The sequence below is a fragment of the Maylandia zebra genome, linkage group LG18, assembly GCF_041146795.1.
Source record: "Maylandia zebra isolate NMK-2024a linkage group LG18, Mzebra_GT3a, whole genome shotgun sequence".
NCBI classification, from domain to species: domain Eukaryota; kingdom Metazoa; phylum Chordata; class Actinopteri; order Cichliformes; family Cichlidae; genus Maylandia; species Maylandia zebra.
Window position 1 is genome coordinate 12,936,075 of NC_135184.1, and position 18,404 is coordinate 12,954,478.

General features: G+C 37.5%; 1 protein-coding gene across 2 annotated transcripts in view; it reads left to right on the top strand.

Annotated features, from left to right (window-relative positions):
• Positions 1-14,954, top strand: part of LOC101485289 (RNA-binding Raly-like protein) — a 57,463-nt gene extending 42,509 nt beyond the window's left edge. Inside the window, exons 3-9 of one of the 2 annotated variants that reach the window (XM_012920199.3) lie at positions 3,351-3,426; positions 5,431-5,478; positions 6,221-6,411; positions 9,233-9,346; positions 9,621-9,778; positions 13,344-13,381; positions 14,103-14,954. In XM_012920199.3, the coding sequence (XP_012775653.1) occupies positions 3,351-3,426; positions 5,431-5,478; positions 6,221-6,411; positions 9,233-9,346; positions 9,621-9,778; positions 13,344-13,376 (620 nt within the window). In that variant the 3' untranslated portion in view covers positions 13,377-13,381; positions 14,103-14,954. The remainder of the gene's footprint in view (positions 1-3,350; positions 3,427-5,430; positions 5,479-6,220; positions 6,412-9,232; positions 9,347-9,620; positions 9,779-13,343; positions 13,382-14,102) is intronic. The other variant, XM_076876761.1, reaches the window with a different exon arrangement.
• Positions 14,955-18,404: the final 3,450 nt, after the last annotated feature.

Sequence of the window (18,404 nt, forward strand, 5' to 3'; positions counted from 1 at the left end):
CATTTTGATTTTTGTTAGTGTTTTTTGTGTATGACCTTGAGCAGCACTCGAGGCTGATTGAGCAGAAGCAACGTCGGAAAGCCGACAGACTAAACGCGGTATGATACCAGCCGGGTTTAATGCGCCGGTGTTCTTGGCAGGTAGAAGGGGCTGTCAATCATGGCAGTAGTCATGAGGTGCGTGCAGATGAGTCACAGCTGTCTGCTAATGCATTTGAAGGGGATTTCTTTCTTGAAGTCCCTTTTTTGCACAGTCAGTCTCGGTTGTTTCGAGGCTCTTACAAAATCTTGCAAACTATGCACCGTCTGTTTGAGCGTTACAATGAAGTGAAGTGAAATCATTAAATGAATCAATGTTTTGTACCCCAGTTCACCTGGTTAGTTTCATCACACAGAGCCCTATAGGCACCCAGACAGCTCAAACTAAGAAAAGCTCTTCACTACTTCCTCATCTCTGATGAGATTGCTGCTATTTCACACCTATTAAAACAGAAAATAGAGGAAGGCTTTTTCAAATGGGTTTTCACATGTTATACACTAGACAATCTATAGATAAGTCTTAAAAGATGAATTTTCATTGTTCAACTATTAACTAATTAAACTATAAGAACATTTGGGATAAGATTTGTGGCTCTTTTCCAAATATAGACTGTATATAAAGGGTGGACGTAGCTATTATGACATCATCAGCTGTTTTTGGAAAGCTTAAATTGAGGAATTTGAATCTGACCTACAAATTAAGAATGCCAAATGCTCATATGGCAGCAGCTCTCTAGTTATAATGCAGGCCTGGCATTGTTTATCGTCTATTTTACTTAAATGGGGCCATAATTTACATAATTTACAAAAATATACGTTCTGCTTTATTACAGAAGTCTTAAAGTTAAAGGTAGACACTAAACATTAATCAGGAAAACATTTAAGGAGATCATAAATAACATGACTTAGATGGTTGTTTTCTGATAGACTCTGATACAACTCGATTTGTTTTTCATTTCCCCTGGATCGCCACCTCCTGGCCACTAGAAAGAATGCAGGTTTACACTTTTATATCCTTCTTCATATAAAATCGAATAACTGCGTTAATAAGGAAACAGGAACAGTAAAGTAGCAATGAATACTCCATAACATCCTGACTGTTATAAATGTTTTTAATGACAAACACAAACTGACCATCGCTCACTCGCTCTCTCGCTCTCGCTCTCTCTCTTTTCTTTATTTGATCCCATTGATATGGTCATGCACTCAGAAATGCTACGAGACGTAATTAGCTTTAGCTAGCAACCACCCTCTTACTTTTACTGCTGCTCTTTAATTTAAAACGATGTTGGCCCACTTTTCACAGCATCTTTCATCTTCAAAACCCACTTTGACCATTCAGCTAAGAAATTTTAAATAAACTTCCTTTTAATGCATGAGATCTGAGGGTGAGGATCATACAATTTTAAAATTCACAGTTTCTGCTGAACGTCTAGTTCAGTGAGGATGAATGTACACTGCTACAGTACATGAGCCCTGGCCCATAATATGGCAATTCTGAATGAAAACACTGTCACACTGATAATCTCATAAAAATGCAGTTTGTAATTTGTTCAAACCTTTAAACAAAAATTCTTAGGAGCTTGAAAATGCCCAGGGAGCCTCTTTATAAAGACTGTGCTACATCGTATGATGTGGTATTCTGCAGGACAGGCTAAAAAATAGCTCCTGGAGTCAGGCAGGTATAGTGCTTTTATAAGAATATAACTATAAAATTATTACAGTATACATATGAAGATATGTTTACCCTTTATTTTCCATTATCCTATTGTCTCCTTGGCAACATAATTTTATTTGTGCCACTCTTTAAAAAGCTTTGGGTGTAGGTGCTTTGAAGTCTTTTGGTTTCATAAAAATAAAAGTTTATGGTCATCCAGGGGGGAAAAAAAAGCTGGACTCATGAATGACCATCATAAATAAGCACTTAAAACATTGAAGATTTACTTCCATCTGTCATAAGATGTATATGAATATAGAGGATTAAAATGTGTTTATACAAATATTCAAATAAAAAATAATATTGTGATCTAAGCATCGGTGTCCTTCATTACAATATAAATATTTATTTTTTTCACACTGTAGAATATTTCCAGTCTAAGCAGAAAACAATTTTTTGTGTAACATTTAGGTAAAATTACAGTGCTTGGAAAATCAAGTTATGTTTTATCAGAGAAAATAGCTACAATATTTGCATTGATATTAACCAAACGATAACTTAAATGACAGAAAAAAATCATGTTGGTTGTTTTTAATTAAAACCCACTTGAACATTTTTTTTAAATTGCAGCTGTCTTCATACAGTCTCTCACTTCAGAGGCTTAAAAAACTGTTGGACAAGATAAAATAATTTTAGATATAAGTATTATATTTTTATACTTTCATAAAAAACACCAGCTGCTGTGTTTTCTCCCTTCAGATGCTCTGTTTGGCTTTTACTGCAGCCACCTTCAGTAGCTGCTCATTTGTGGGTCTCTGCCTTCAGTTTTGTCTTCAGTAGCTGAAAAGCATGCTCTGTTGGACTGGGATCAGCTGACTGACTTGGTCATTGAAGAATATCCCATTTCTGTCTCTTGAGAAACTCTCGGGTTTCTTGGGTGCAGCTTGCTTTGGGTCATTATCCAGTTGCACTATGAAGCACTGTCTGAGCAGTTTGGCTGCATTTGGCTGAATGTGAGCAGAGAGTACAGCCCCGTGCACATTTTGCTTCTTCTACCAGCAGTCACATCAACCAGCACTTTCGTTTGGTTTCCCTGGCAGCCATACATGCCCACACCATAACATTGCCTCCATGTCTGACAGATAATATGCTTTCGATCATGAGCTGCTTCTCTCTGTCATACTTGTGTCGCCCCATCACTCAAGTTTAGAAATTATATTTTTCCAGAACTAAAGGCTTTTTCAGATGTTTTCTGGCAAATTCTAATCCGGCCTTTTTGCTGAGTTTAACCAGTAGTCTGCACCTTGTTCTGCATTAATCTCCTATTCATGAAGGCTTCTATTGATTGTAGACCTTGACAGTGATACTCCTACCTCCTCGGGAGTGTTCTTGATTTAAGTGTTCACCTGGACCTTTAAGTGTTACCTTTGAGCCTTTGAACATTTGCCTCTTGAACTATTAATGCAGTTCTTTTGTTAAAGCCCTTGAACTGAAGTTGAAAATGTATTGTCTCCGATGGTGTACAAAGGCAAAACGACACAAATTGGTGCAATTGTCCAAATATACATGGATTCAACTGTATGTTGTGGATGATCTTTATATTATAAACTGCTTCTCTATCACACCACGACTTCAACTCTCATTTTTTCCCCCAGATATCAACATGGCTGGAGAGCCCAAACCGTACAGGCCTAAGATGGGCTCCAAGAGGCCTCTCTCATCCCTCTACAGGTGAAACATGTTTTTCTTATTTTAGAGTGTCAGGTGGATGTTCCTTTCCTGACCTACTTTTTCTGTTGTACCCTCTCCCTCTGCTGTCTGTAAAATATGTGTTTATGATCCTCTCTGGCAGGCTGTGCTCTTAAGGACAAACAGCCAATTCCCTACTTGTGCTATTAGTGCCATTTTTTGTCTGTTGCTGTTACACACTTTGCTCTTTTGTCATCTCGTTGAAAGAAACAACAACAAAACAAACAAAAAAAAAGTCCACACAAAGTTGCTTGGCAGTATAATAAAAATACAAAATAACACCTTATTCAGGCTTTTAAAGGAATAGTTTTGGGAAATGTCTCTTCCAGCGGGGGCTTTGAATATGATTTACATAGTTTAAGACACAGACTGGAAACATGACCAAATTCTGTCTATATTATATTCTGTCCCAAAGTAACAGGATCAACCCAGCAGACCCTCTGTTAAAAGCTTACACAGTCGTGTGAAACAGACAGGTTTGGCAGGACTCTTTGGAAAAATGTAGTGCACACTTAGTGCTTCAATCAGAATTAAAAGGGTAAGTAGCAGCCAGGTGCTGTTAATCAAATGCACTTGATTAACTGATAATCAGCACGTGTGAGCGCCCCCATAAGAGCAGAGGTTTTGACAGTTTGCTGGTCTGGAGCTTTCAAGATTGTCAAAAAAAATCCACAAGATACATCTCCGACTCAGTTAGCTTATTGAAATGTTAAAGTTCACCACAATACAAAATGGAACAAGTGTGGTTTGTTTGGGAGGTTTGCACAACAAAGTGTCTTCTCTCTAAAAAGAAAACAGCAGCACAGCTTTGGTTTGCATGGTTCTGGAAATCTTGTGAACAAACCACTTCTAGGACAATGTCATTTAGACAGATGACACCAAACTGACAATGTTTGACTATAATGCAGTGTCATGTTTGGTAAAAACCAAACCCATCAGCACAAACACCTCATACAAACTGTCAAGCACCGTAGTGAAGGGGTGGTTAATTGGACTTGGTTTGAAAATGCAGTCCCTGAGTTTACCATAAACTCCTCTGTATACCAAAGTGTTTTAGTCAAATGTAAGGCCATCTGTCCTACGGCTAAAGCTTGGTTGAATCTGGGTAATGCACATATCAAGCCTAGCAGCAAATCTACAACAGTCTCTTATTATACAAGCTATAATAACTTGAAGCAAATGAATCATTGGGTGTTCCTTGGTTTTCTCACACTGCTTCAACATGTCGGCTTAGTTGTTGTTAAATAAGTGAGATGGTGTGTTTAAATAATTTTAGAACCTGGTATTGAGTCATGAGGCTATGAAAGGTTTATTAGTATTATTTTTTGCATGATTATGTGTTATTTAAAAGATAATAAGATAAGAACAAGAGTTTGGGAACTCCTTTACTAGAGGATTTGAAAATGAGAAGGAACACAACATACACATAACAAATTCTACCTATTTAAACTATCTCACTAAAATTTAATCTCTTTTGATTCCTGCTTTCTTTTATCCTGAATTTTTGAAAAGTAATCAAAATGCAACCATCAGGAACTCGTGCATATCGTGGCAGAAGTCTTAAGGCCACTCCTGTTGTGCCAGATTTATCACAGTGTAATTTGTAGCCGGGAACGGAAGCTTCCTGTTGTCAGCAGTTGTTTGTAGAAATAGCCTGCATTACCTTGCTTTCTAGTTTGATGGGAATCTGGTAAGTTTACCGCTATAGCAACCAAGAAAGAAATGCAACATAATGAGGCAAACTTGTTGTTGGTGCATTTCATTTTTTAAATGGATTAAAGGAAATTCGATTCCAGTGCTCAGCTCAGTTAAGAAACCACACATCAAATCTTAACAAGAAGGAATTTTCCAGTAATAGTCTTTTAGGACACTGAATAAAGAATTCAGTCTAAATGTATTTGCACCGTCATTTTCTTCCTTTATTGTTTTATGTTTTTGTGCACAAAAATCAAAGTAAAATAGAAATGTTCTCTTTTATTTCCACAGTGGCTATGAATTTGACTACGACTACTACAGAGATGACTTCTACAGTAGGTATGTTTAAAAAAAAAAACGTTGGCTCACTGGTAAATAACACGTCTTTGTCATTTGCAACTTTTCTTTTTTCAACCAGTCCCTTTCCTCCCGATATTTTGCCCTTAGTATACACATCCTTTCTCCCCATTTCCCATCTTGAATAAAGATGATTTTTGAGCAGAATGGCCCCATTTCCTTCTGAGGCAAAGTAACTACATTATCACAGGCATAATGAATGTCATATTGAGGAGGTTTTTATTCCTCTCCGTTGGGCTTACTAATGATGCTTTTATCCGCATAGCCGGGTACTGAATGTCAGATAGTCCCCCGGCTGGTCATTTGCGCTGGCAAGGCACAGAATGTATCTTCATTCTGACATTTTCATTGGTTTGTTTACTTCCTCTTCTTTGCAATATCCCCAAGAGCAGAATCCTTCAGCTTTGAGTCATTATTGCTATTTTGGCAATTTGATATGTCAAAGGCAACTGGGAACAGGCTTTGATTGAATTGCTGTGGCATTGTTCAATGTGTACCTCTATCATTCAGACATCTTTTGCAGCATGTCTATTAGGTGCTTTGTAAGTGTTCCTTGCTGCTTGAATAAAAACATCTGACCAAAAACAAGGGAAAAAAACTCCACAAAAACTCCCATAGTGATTACAGAGTTATATCCCCACTTTTTTTGTTTTGTTATTTCTCTGCATTGTAATACTCTTGGAATATTTCTGTTGCTACAACTTTATTCTTCATGTGTCTTCAGACTGTTTGAGTACCACGGCCGCGTTGTGCCTCCGACCCGAGCTGTGATCCCCATCAAACGCTCACGACTAGTTGTCCCAACCACACGCAGAGCCAAATCCTCTTTTCCAGTCAGGGCTTGCTCTTCCTCTTCCTCCTCCTCTTCCTCCTCCCGAGCACTCAATGTCGGCTCTTCCATCACTGGCCCTAAACGTATGTTTGGTGGTTTTTCTTTGTCCCTTTTTTGTTCCTATAGTATCCTGCCATCTCTAAAGTGATTTCCAAATGTTTTCTAAATGTGATTTTTATGTGATTGTTTGTTTTGAACTTACCTCCATGTCCATTTTTGGGGTTTGAGTCAAGTTAATGGCAAAGAAAATAAATTCAGCCGCTACAAAGAACATTTCCTATTATCATAACTTTGAACACATGTTGGCGGGTATCATTTCTGCCCATTATGATGGAAATGTACTCAGCAAGTGTAAATGCTAAGCTCTCGAAACAAAAAAAAAGGTTAATAATCGAAAAAGGTCAGGCCTGCAATTCCTGATTATTTTCATTAGTAGTCTTGATAGTCCCTCTTGAACTGATTAGAGTATACGCTCATTGGACACTTCATTAGGTACACCCGTTCAACTGCTCTTTAACTCAAATATTTAGCCAGCCAATCACATGGCAGCGACTCAAAGATTTTAGACATGACATGGTCAAAATTAATCTGTTATATTATGTCATAATAATAATAATAATAATAATAATAATAATAATAATGGATTGCATTTATATAGCGCTTTTCTAGGCACCCAAAGCGCTTTACAATTCCACTATTCATTCACTCTCACATTCACACACTGGTGGAGGCAGCTACAGTTGTAGCCACAGCTGCCCTGGGGCAGACTGACAGAAGCGAGGCTGCCATATTGCACCATCGACCCCTCTGGCCAACACCAGTAGGCGGTAGGGTAAAGTGGCTTGCCCAAGGACACAACGACCAGGACAGAGAGAGCAGGGGGATCGAAAAGGCAACCTTCCGGTTACAGATGAGCTTCCCAATCCCCTGAACCATGGTCGCCCCCAAGGCGTGGAGGAAACTTTCTTTGCTCAATTTGGGCCTCTTAATATCAACTGGGCATTGTTTAAATGCCACAGACTACTTGAGTATCGTTATTGACCATGCCCAGTGCCTTTTTGACCACAGTGTACCCATCGTCTAATGGCTGGTTGTAGCAGGATATAAAACCATGTCACAAACCTCAAATCTTCTCAAATGGGTGTCCTAAACAAGACAGTGAGTTCACTGTACTCAAATGTCCTGCACAGTCTCCAGATCGCAGTCAAATAGAGCACCTTTGGGATGTGATGCAGGGGGAGATTTGCATCATGAATGTGCACCCAACAAATCTGCAGTGTGCACTGTGTGATGCTATCATGTCAGCGTTGAACCAAAGGTTTTGAGGAATGTTTCCAGCATCTTAATGAGTCTTTGTTGAATAACATGAAGAATGAAGGCAGTTCTGAAGACACAAGGAGGTCCAACCTGGTCCTAGTAAGGTGTACCTAATTAAGTGTCTAGTGAGTGCATTTAAAAAAAAAATATTGTAATTTTTAAGATGCCAAAACTGACATTTACAGTACTTTGTTTGTTTGTTTTTTCACCAAACTGTCCAAAACCCCAAAATAATAAGAGATTTTCATACAAAACAAAGAAAAGTGGCTTATCCTCACGTTGGAGATAAAAAACTGTAGTGATTTCCAAATGCTGAATCATTTTCATGTCAAAACTGTCGTTGAATGCGATTTACTCTTGAATAAATGAGTAATTTTTTAAAAACACCACCTTTGATTTTAATAAGAGGTTAATGTACAAGCTATTTTGATTGTTGAGGCAAAAACTGTCAAATAATGCAATAAAATGGGGAGGAAAAAAATGACCATAATGACTTCCTAAGCTAACCGAACAGATTCACAAGAAATTGTCACATTTGAAAGCTGGTTTTAAATATTTTCTTCTTGAAAAATTACTTTATTATGGCATTTATTATCATTTGATTTTAACAATCATTGCTGATTAATCTTCAGTCAGGTGACAAAGCCAGCCATTGTCAAACTTAAGGATGTCTTGGCCAAATTTTAAACCTGCGCCGACTGAACCTTTAATCAAAACTCTGATTGAAACACAAGACTTGATGTGTTTTCTCTGATTCCTTTTGATCTTCTGGTGATTTTCTTGTTGAGGCTGAATCTTCATTAAACACTTTCCTTTCCCTTGCCATCTGAAAAGAAAAACAAATCATTTGAATCTCACATCTTTTCTTTAGTTCTGATGACCTTTTTGATGTAAATATTTAAGCTGTTCCATTGTAGCTTCAAGCTAATTACATGTTTGTACATGAGAAACTTTGACCTCCTGCAGACCACCGCCACACTCTTTAGGAATGACTGGGATAAACAGTAAATTTTTTTCTTTTCTTGAGATGCATTGAAACACATTTAAACCAGAGTTTTTATTCGTGTTAAAACAAAAGTAAGCACACCAGAAATGTTGGGAATAAACCAAAATTATACAGAATAAATCTTAGATCAGAGTCTCAGCTAGTTGTTTGGTTATTTTTTTTATTTTCTGCTCTGTGTAGCATTTCTGCATCATATTGCTCATCACTTTCTATTGTTTTACAGCAAGCAGGCAGCTGTTTTCTCATCATCTAAGCTAGTAACAAGGTGGTAAATCTAATAGTAAGAGCCAGATCTTTCCTCTACAAAAATTGAGGTAAAACATGGCTAAGAAAGAAACATTTTCGCTGGTAGCAACAACAGTGAGATTATGGCTTTAGCAGCTGCTGTACTGTTCAAACTCTCGCATGCTTATGATTATTCTCCCCTCAATGCAACACAGTGAGATTTCCTGCTTTTCATCAGTTGTGCCACATTTTCAGTGAAGAACTTGACTGTTGAGAAGAGTCTGCTGCTGTCACAGTGTCTCTTGTAGAACATCCCATTAATTATGCTTTTTAACTTTATTAATGTATGCTTGCAGTGAAGACAGATCAGCTTCTAACAATCAAAAAGGAACTGTCGCAAATCAAAACCAAGATCGACTCACTGCTGGGAAGGCTTGAGAAGATAGAGAGGCAACATCGCTCTGACGCCGGTAAGATTTGACAGCCAGGAGGGGAGGACCTGTCTGATGAGCATGCATAGAAAAACGGGGAAGATGCTGAGAGAGGCCGCCATGTACTGAAATAAAAGCCACACAAACGTCCTTTGAGGAGAGTTGACGGAATGATACTGAACATATTAAATGCTTGTTCGGAGGCTTGTCTGAAATACAGGTTCTTCTATTATCAAAACAAGATAGAAAGTCAATAAATCTACTATGCTCTGATGTTAACTGCCAGTCTTTGTCTCTTGATGTCTTTTGCCAGAGATGCAGAGGAAGCAGGAGGAGGTGTGCGAGTGTCTCCATGGTGATGCAGCAGACCACTCTGGGGGGGAGGAAGTGGAGGGGACGGCTGAGGTTGAGGCAGGGGAGATGACAGACGGTGGTGAAGACGACTTTGAAGATGAAGGCACAAGCGACATGGTGAGCAGGCCAAGTACCCATGTCCAGTATTAATAAGAAGTTATTTGGTTCCAATTTAGCTGCAGTGTGTGTGTGTGTGTGTGTGTGTGTGTGTGTGTGTGTGTGTGTCTGCAAAAGTCACAAGAAGTCCTAATTACCTACAGATTTTCTTGTAATTTTTTAAAGTGGACTTGATTCATATTTGTGCAGGCTTTCTGAAGGTCCTTCAAAGTTTTTCTTTGGACACTCAAAGTCCACTCCCCCGCCCCCGCGTAGAGGCATAGTATTGGCAGTACTTCCCTAGCTTCCAAATTACACAAGAACAGGACAGAAAATCGTTGGCAACAAGGCCTGTAGACTGATGAATCCAAATCGTTGTCATCATTAGTGTAAGTCATTGCCAGTATGCACAGAGGTCAGGAGAGAGGTATAGTGGTGAGCATCTACATGGAACTATGAATGCAGAACAGAACCATCAAATTTCAATCCACCAATACCATCTGCAACACAGCTGATGTCATTTTCTTTTAACACGACAGTGATCCAAATACACTGTCAATGCCGTAAAAGCCGATAGTAGCTGACGAGAAACACAGTCATGAATCACACCCCTCCCAGAACCTGGACCTCAACATTTTGGAAGCAGTGTGGGATCATTTTGAGAGAGAACAGAATAAAAGGCACCCAACATTCAAAGAATACTTTGATTGTCCTTAAAGAAGCCTGGAGAACTATTCCTGAAGAATACTTCAGGAATAGCTTACATGAAAGCTGTCTGTGAGACTTCAGGCTGTGTTGAAGAATAAAGGTGCTCACACCAAATATCAACTTTCAAGCACAGCAGAATTATAAAAACTCTTTTTCTGTATATCCATGTATATTTCGACGTTTCCCATCCCATCTCCCAAGCAAGATATAAAGAAATGAGGGGTGTTTCAAGACTCTTGCATAGTAGTTTATCTATTTTATGATGCGGAAAATGTTTTCCACTGACATAATATGCCAATAATAACAGTAAGTATAATGTACATTCAACTCTGTTGTATAAATAACTTTGCCTTAGATGGAACCATTTGAGTCATACAGGATTCTTATAAAACTAAAAGGTGAAATGGTCATGAAAAAGTAATCAGGTTGTTCGTGGTGATGGATACAAAGTTTTGCTGTCTTTTGTGACAATCAGCATGATTTGAAAAGTCTAAACTATATGAGTAAAAACACTCAGAAAATGATTCTTCACCCACAATAAACACAATACAATACTCTGAAATATATATAAAATTACATTTGAATTTATTTAATTAATTAATAATTAAAGATAATGTGCCTGGTACAAACTAAATGTGTATCAATCAATTAAGTTTAGTTTGACCAGATCCCATTAAATGTAACATTTTACATTGTACTTATGCAACAAAATTACATGGATAAATTACATATAATTAAATTAGTTGAAGTCAGAAGGGCAATTTTTTTATTTTATGTTATTTTTGAGTGAGGTGTATTTTGTCTTTGTCTGAACAACATACATGCTGCAAAGTGGGGACACCTTGTTGTGGCAACCAAGAAAAGTAGTAGCTGTTGTTTTAAAGCTTAATCTTAATGTGTTTTGAATTAATATTGTATTACAAAGTAATAACTATCATCAATGACAAAATAATTCGAGGTCGTCTCTATCACAAACCGCCATGAAACTGAACAAATCACATGAAAACACCAAAGTCAGCAGCACGTAACGGTGTCTGTGAATACTTTGGCTTTCCTTCCCTGTCTCAGACAAACCTGAATGGGAGGAGTTTGTCTTCGGAAATGTATTTTACATTTTTAAACTCTTAGTTTGGTCAGGTTCAGGCAACAGAACTTAGGTTTGGGAGAGACCCTTATAATTTTCCCTCAGATTGAATAAAATGTGTGGTACTGAGCCCATCTGCCAGAAGAACTCGAAGGCAAACTTCTTCTCTGTGTTATACGCAAAGCCTCAGGCATAGAAGTTTTATAAATCTTTGAAAGCATTGTTTATTTTAATAAAAGAGTAAATAATTTAATTATACAGTTAAGTGCCAGACTTTTTTAAGTCACTATCTATCGCTGAGTGAGGTAACGCACGATCACTGATGAAGAGAGCGTTTATACTTAGTTTCCACAGCAACATACTTGGAAAAACTGCTGTATTGAAACCTGCCATGGCAAACCAAACATTTTCTTCTGATGCCACCAAGCATTAAAAATAATTTAACTGACAAAACAAGACTTGACTTTCACAAGATATTTACAAGAAATGGGACACATCTGTCAGCTACCTCAGTAATTACTGCTGTCATTCATGAAACAAGACAGCTGGAGTAACGGAACAAGACGGAGCAACAACACTAAGCTGTTAGATGAAGAGCTGCAGGTGACAAGCTATGCACCTCCAGCTCCTCGGTGAAGTTAGGCTGCTGTTTGCAGACGCTTCGCCGTGTGCAGAATGAAATCGGAGCAAAGTTTCTCACAGAGTGTTTGAAACTGATCTGCTACTAACTACATCACTCTCTGGATACACTTGTGAAACTTTTTGGGTGGTGTTAATTTACTGTAATGCAGTAAAAGAGTGTAATGCATGCAGCATATCACCAATTATTACTTTAAAAATCATAAATCATCTAACTGAACATTTGCTTTCCAGTTTTATTACTGTGACAGTTTTATTTCTCAAAACTATTGCCTTACTTTGACACTAAAGAAAGGTTATATAATCATACCTGCTTCCTGTTTTATGAGATCTGGACCCACTGTTGGGTGGTTTATTGGCTTCATTCTGCAAGCAGACTAAACTATTGATTACTGGTAATCATTAAAGCTTATATGTGTTAATCCAATAGATGCTGTGGCCAAAAGGCTTAGAATAAACAAAAACCCCAAATCCCTATATTGATTTAGTGAAAACACACTGTATAAAATGTCTCAGAGGACATGGATGAGATGTGAATTGATGCACATTTTCAAGGTTTGGACAAACAAAAAGAAAAAAAAAGATTTGCGAAACAAAAAAAAAAGTACAGCCATTTCTAAGGTTTTAAAAATCAGGACATGAAAGATCCTCAGGTATTGACCAGGTTCTGATGACTGTGGAGTCCATTTGAGTACAGTGAACTCACTGCCATGTTCAAGAAATCAGCTTAAGACATTTTGAGCTATGTGACATGGTGCGTCATCCTCCTGGGAACACTGTGGTCATGAAGCGATGCACATGGTCCGCAGCAATACTCTGAGTGTTATTTGTCATTGAAACAGTGCTCAGGTGTTACTAAATGTGTCAAGAAGATATTCCCCACACCATTACACCACCAGCAGCTTGAACTGTTAATAAAATGCAGCATGGATCCATTTTTTCACGTTTATGGGTTTTGTTAAATGAATAACAGAACTTGTGCGAACCAGTTAATTTTTTAAATATGTACTGATGTGTATTTCAGACTTAGAACTGGAAGTGTTTCATTTTTTTAATGACTGTGGATTGAGCTAGAAAAGGGAAGGCTATGTTGCTGCCTAGTTATAAAAATTAATTCTTGACTGATTTAAAGCAATCTTATTTCTTTTACTGCAGATAGAGAACCACATATCGGACATTGACAACTGAGTAAGGTCAGTATTTAATCTTGGTTTAACAACACACATTTTGCACAAAGCTGAATTTATTTTTGGGAATAACGTATGAAAAGCAGAATCATAGAAACATTTTAGCATCCAGCAGTTGAAAGCAATTCGAAGGATCTTTCGCTTCCTGCTTTAAAAAGAGTAACAGAGTAAGAAACATTGCTCATCCTTGGAGTTTAATCCTCCAAAATGTTCTTCTAAAGGTGGGGTCATTCTCTGCATCTGGGGGCAAAAGGAAAAGCAGCTTCTCTGCAGTGATCGCTGATGACTGAACAGCCGCAGAGATGAGACTCTTTCTCATGTGCATTTCCTGTCAAACGACATTTAAATCTCCCCTGATTTTCTTTGTAAGAACAAATAGCTATGAGATTTAATTTGCCTCTTGGCTGACATTTCCTCCCTGCTGTCCTTAAGTGCCTGCGAGTGGAAGTTTTTCCTTTTTTTTTTTTTTTTTTTTTTTTTTTTTTTTTCTTTTCCTTCCTCAGGCGGTCTGAACATGATAGATTGTTAAGATGATGGTTTAATGAACTGCTTGTCCTCTGGTGGATATCTGAGTGGTTGCAGGTAATAACAGCAGCGTTAGAAAATTTTAATGTTGGTCCTCTTGAGTTTCCAAGCTTCACAGGAAAATTTAAACCTGCAGCTACCTTTTTTCACATGAGGTCGCTGTGAGAGATGAAAAAATAATAACTTTCTTTTTTCTTTCAAGTTGGGGAATAATGAAGCTTGCATTACAGAAGATGGGAGGACAGATACCAGCAAAATCTTCTTGATCAAGGAGGTGCATTTGACATTAAAGGAAAGGAAGTGACAGACAGCAGTGGAAGAGTGTGTCAGACTTGTATTTTGCTTGTTTGCCTCATTAGAACATGCCACTGCTGATGCATACGTCATCAAAATCCTGGGTATGAATATTCTCCAGACGACTGCAAGATCTTCGCAACCAGCAGTCAGTCATTTCCCCTCGGACTGATTGCTGTTCTGAAAAATACAGACAATACAGTATATTGTGTGCTTATTATATTGTGGTCTGTATTGTGTATAAAAATACAGTTATGTGATCTACCAGAAGAAAATTTGTCTTTTGTTGTACCTCAGATGTTTGTTTCTGTTTCTGTGCATTGAAAACTGTGAAAAGCTGCATTGCTGGCAGAGAGCTAAATATGAATGTAACAGTAACATATTTTCTTTGACACTCATTAATTCTGCATTTTGTTTTCATTCATTTTGAGCAAATGTACAGTATGTAATTTATTCACAATCTCGCCACATGGTATTGAATGCATTTCATGTTTTTAATTTGTTCTACATGACAACGTGTATTTGAAATTCTTTACTTTCTGTTTACAATTTTAAAAAATGAAAGACAACAATTTTTGCTGTCAGCATGTTAAAAATGTGGCTATCAAGGATCATTTCTTTGCCTCTGTTGTACAGCCATGGATAATAAACATTTTTGACATAAACTTGTGTCCTTCCTCCCCAAAACTGAGTGGTGTAGCTCGCATTTTTTGTAAATGTATTGTTTCTTTTTCTATTTAAATGGACCTAAAGCTAAGGAAAGATGAGATATACTTCTTGCATCTAGTTTGACTGCCGATTGCATTTAATTTTTTTTCGCATTTGCTAACTGATGAAAAGTAGTGCTCATCCCCACCCAGAGACCGTGTTGCATGGACAGTCTCTGGGTGGGGATGAGCATTCAATGTGTCTGACAAGGCGATTGCACAGGTCACCTAGTGGGAGATGAAGTGTTTCCAAATGCTGTCAGACAGACTTCTGAATTACAAATATTTCCCATTAAATGTAGAAATGCAGGCAGATTGTTGACATGTTGCAATCAGTCTGAGTCGGTGTACGCCGATTATTGCAACTCATCTGTATCATGTTTCTTTGCAAAAAGAGGTTCATCTAAGTTAGTTTCCAAGTGTCTTTTTTCTGGTTATATTCCTATCAAAACAAGGTTGCTGTGCACTTATGTCATTATAAAGTTAAACTACTGTTCTGCAGCAACTACGCAACTATTTGTTTCAAAACTGAGTTCTGATTAGACTCTGAATGTAAGCAATTCATTTGAATTTCTGTGTGTTTTAAAGACAACAGATTTGCAATTTTCACAGGTTTATCTCAGCGAATCATCTTATCATCCCAGATTGAGGTCAAACTGACAATTAAATACAATATCATCCTTAAAGACGGAATCAGCTTATTGGCATATTATTAAATTCTTGATACACCAACGTTTTTCAAGACAGAAACGTGACTCCATTCTTCTCAGCAACCATTTCCAATAAGATCGCAAGTTCATTGCGCACGGTTGTGCCGTGGTCACCAGTCACTGTTTTCCCTTGTGTGACTGCAGCATAATGCAAACATTTGAAACTTTACCAGTGCGCTAACACGATCAAGATACTGTTAAATAAAACAGTTACTAAGTTTTCTTTAGGACGGATTTAAATATTGATAATTGAACCCTCAAAAATGCTGATTTTTTTTAAATAAATCTAAATTTTTAATCGGCACCTTACAAACAAATTAAATAACGAATTCAAAGTCTGGATAATAACAGCTGGAAGACAAAAAAATCAGAGGGAACAACAGGCAAAAAGCAAGAAACAGGAAAGCTAACAAGCTAACAGCAAGGGACATAACAGTATGAGACAACAACAGCATAGGCCTGATGCTCATACCTGCATTAGTTTACTCATAATGTTGAAATGAAATTGTGGGTTTAGTTTATTTTTCCCTTAAAACAACTATGCACATGATGATTTCTTTATTCATCATTTAACAGTTTTTAGCGCTTACAGTTATGCAGAGTCAGGCATGAAAAGGCTGCTGTTTGTGACAGGTGGGTACTGACAGACGTGTGCAGCTGCCAGCTGTCCTCTAGGCTTCACTTCTGCTAAACCTGTGTCTCTGAACTGGACCTCGTCGATGTTTGTGGCCTCATAAGCTCTCCTGTGATATTTAGTTTGTATACTTGGATTATTCCAATGAATGGTTAATATATGCAAAATCTGCACAGATTTTTCCATCTTGGATTTGAATGCAATTAAAGTCTCCCTCTACAGCCTGTTGATTCTTAGTTTCAGCAATGAAACTGAATTTAAAACAAACTATAGCTGACATTCTGTCCCCTAGGCAACCACCAATGTCCTACTGCCTACACATATTCAGTAACACTCAGAAAAATATGCTGGTAATTAGATAGTGTTAATAAATATCTTTCAGTAAGTATGAAAGTTTTCTACATGTCCTAGTTTACATTATGAAATAAGTTTTTGTGAGCGAGAATATCTTGAATGTTTAACACTTTTCGACTAAACAGTTGTCTTCTACTTTGGTTAGTTTTTTTTTTTAAACAATCATTTATTAAAACCTTTCCTTTAAAACTTGTATTTTATTTAATGTTTTTGTGAAATTCAGGTAGAGTAGCTTTTATACTGTTAATTCAGCATATACTAAAAAAAAAAATAAAAGCCTGTTCTTACAATATATTTGTGAGCTTTTTATTTTGCAAAGAAATTCACAATCAGACAGACAGACTCACCAGGCTGCATGTCCTCACCTCATGTGCTTGATAACCACTTTCTCTCTCTCTTTGTTTCTCTTCTGTTGTTGTGAGTGTGTGTGTGTCTATGTAAGTGTTTGTGTATTTAAAACAGCTGCCTGTCTTCACCTCTGCAGTGCTGCCGTCTCCTGAAACCTTGAATGTTTAGAAAGTATGTTTTCTCCATTTTTATGTTGTTCTTGTAGTTTTTGTCCTCAGATGAGGTTTGAAGTGTCTGTATCCAGACTGCAACCACCTGTAAAAGGTAGAGGCTCACCAGGACACACACACCTCAGAAGTTCCTGTTCTTGGCACAGCCCCCCGTCCCCTGGCGCCCCCTGCGATGCCCCCCTTCTTAGGGAAACCCTCTGCAGAGGAGCCGTGAGAGCCAGGAACTTATGACTTGTGTGTGCACTCAGGCATCACTCATACCTGCTCTGTAGACAGTTCCTGTCAGAAGGAGGGGGCACAGCAGTGATGCCGGGGGGCAGAAGGTGGTGCCTCAATGCCTCTCTCATTCTGAGAGTGTAAAACAAAAAAAACAATTGTCAGTGAACATTTGATCCCCACTTGGTCACAACATATGGCAACCCCTTCCTAAGCCTGGTTCTGTCGGAGGTTTCGCCCCATTGAAAAGGAGTTTTTCCTCCCCACTGTCGCCAAGTGCTTACTCATAGGGGATTTGGGGGCTTTTTAAAAACTAACCACTGAAAAGTTCAGCGGCATCAAATTTAGGACTCACCAAATATGTAACTGGATGATTCGTGATTAAATGAGAAATCATCCATTTAAAACATATTTGCAAGTCATATTTAGTTGTATATAAATTTGATTCCAGGGACATTAAGGCCGATCACAGACTAATTTGGACAACTGGTAAAAATAAATAAATAAATAAATAAATAAAAGAAATTGGAAAAAATCAATGTGTCATTTTTTAATATAGATTTCAAATAACATTTGATGTCAACATATTTGTTACATTTGCGGTGCTCGTCATGTTATATTCTTATGATTCTGTTCATTTTATGAGTTCATGCTTCTGCCTTGCTTAACTGGTACTTAGCTAGCTTTAGTCATGCTAGCATCAGCACAGGTAGAAACACATACACATCAGAGAATCGCACTATCTACAAATGGAAAACTACAAAAATAAAATTTAGAAAGCTTTCAGATTAGTAAACCTATCAAAAATCAAAGTTCCTATAGTGAAAACACATCATTTCATATTGTGTTCAAGTCAGTTGTTATCCAATTTTAAAACTATAAAATGTGATAAAGTGTATTTTTAGTTTACTTTGTTAATAAAGAAATTTTTTTTAGAAACACTAACGTTATATACACTCTAAAAAATATTTTGTTGCCTCAACTTAAAAAAGTAAGGTAACAATTTCCACTCAGCTTTTTAAGTTACAAATTTTGCATATTATTAAGTAAATTCAGCAAGTAATTTTTAGG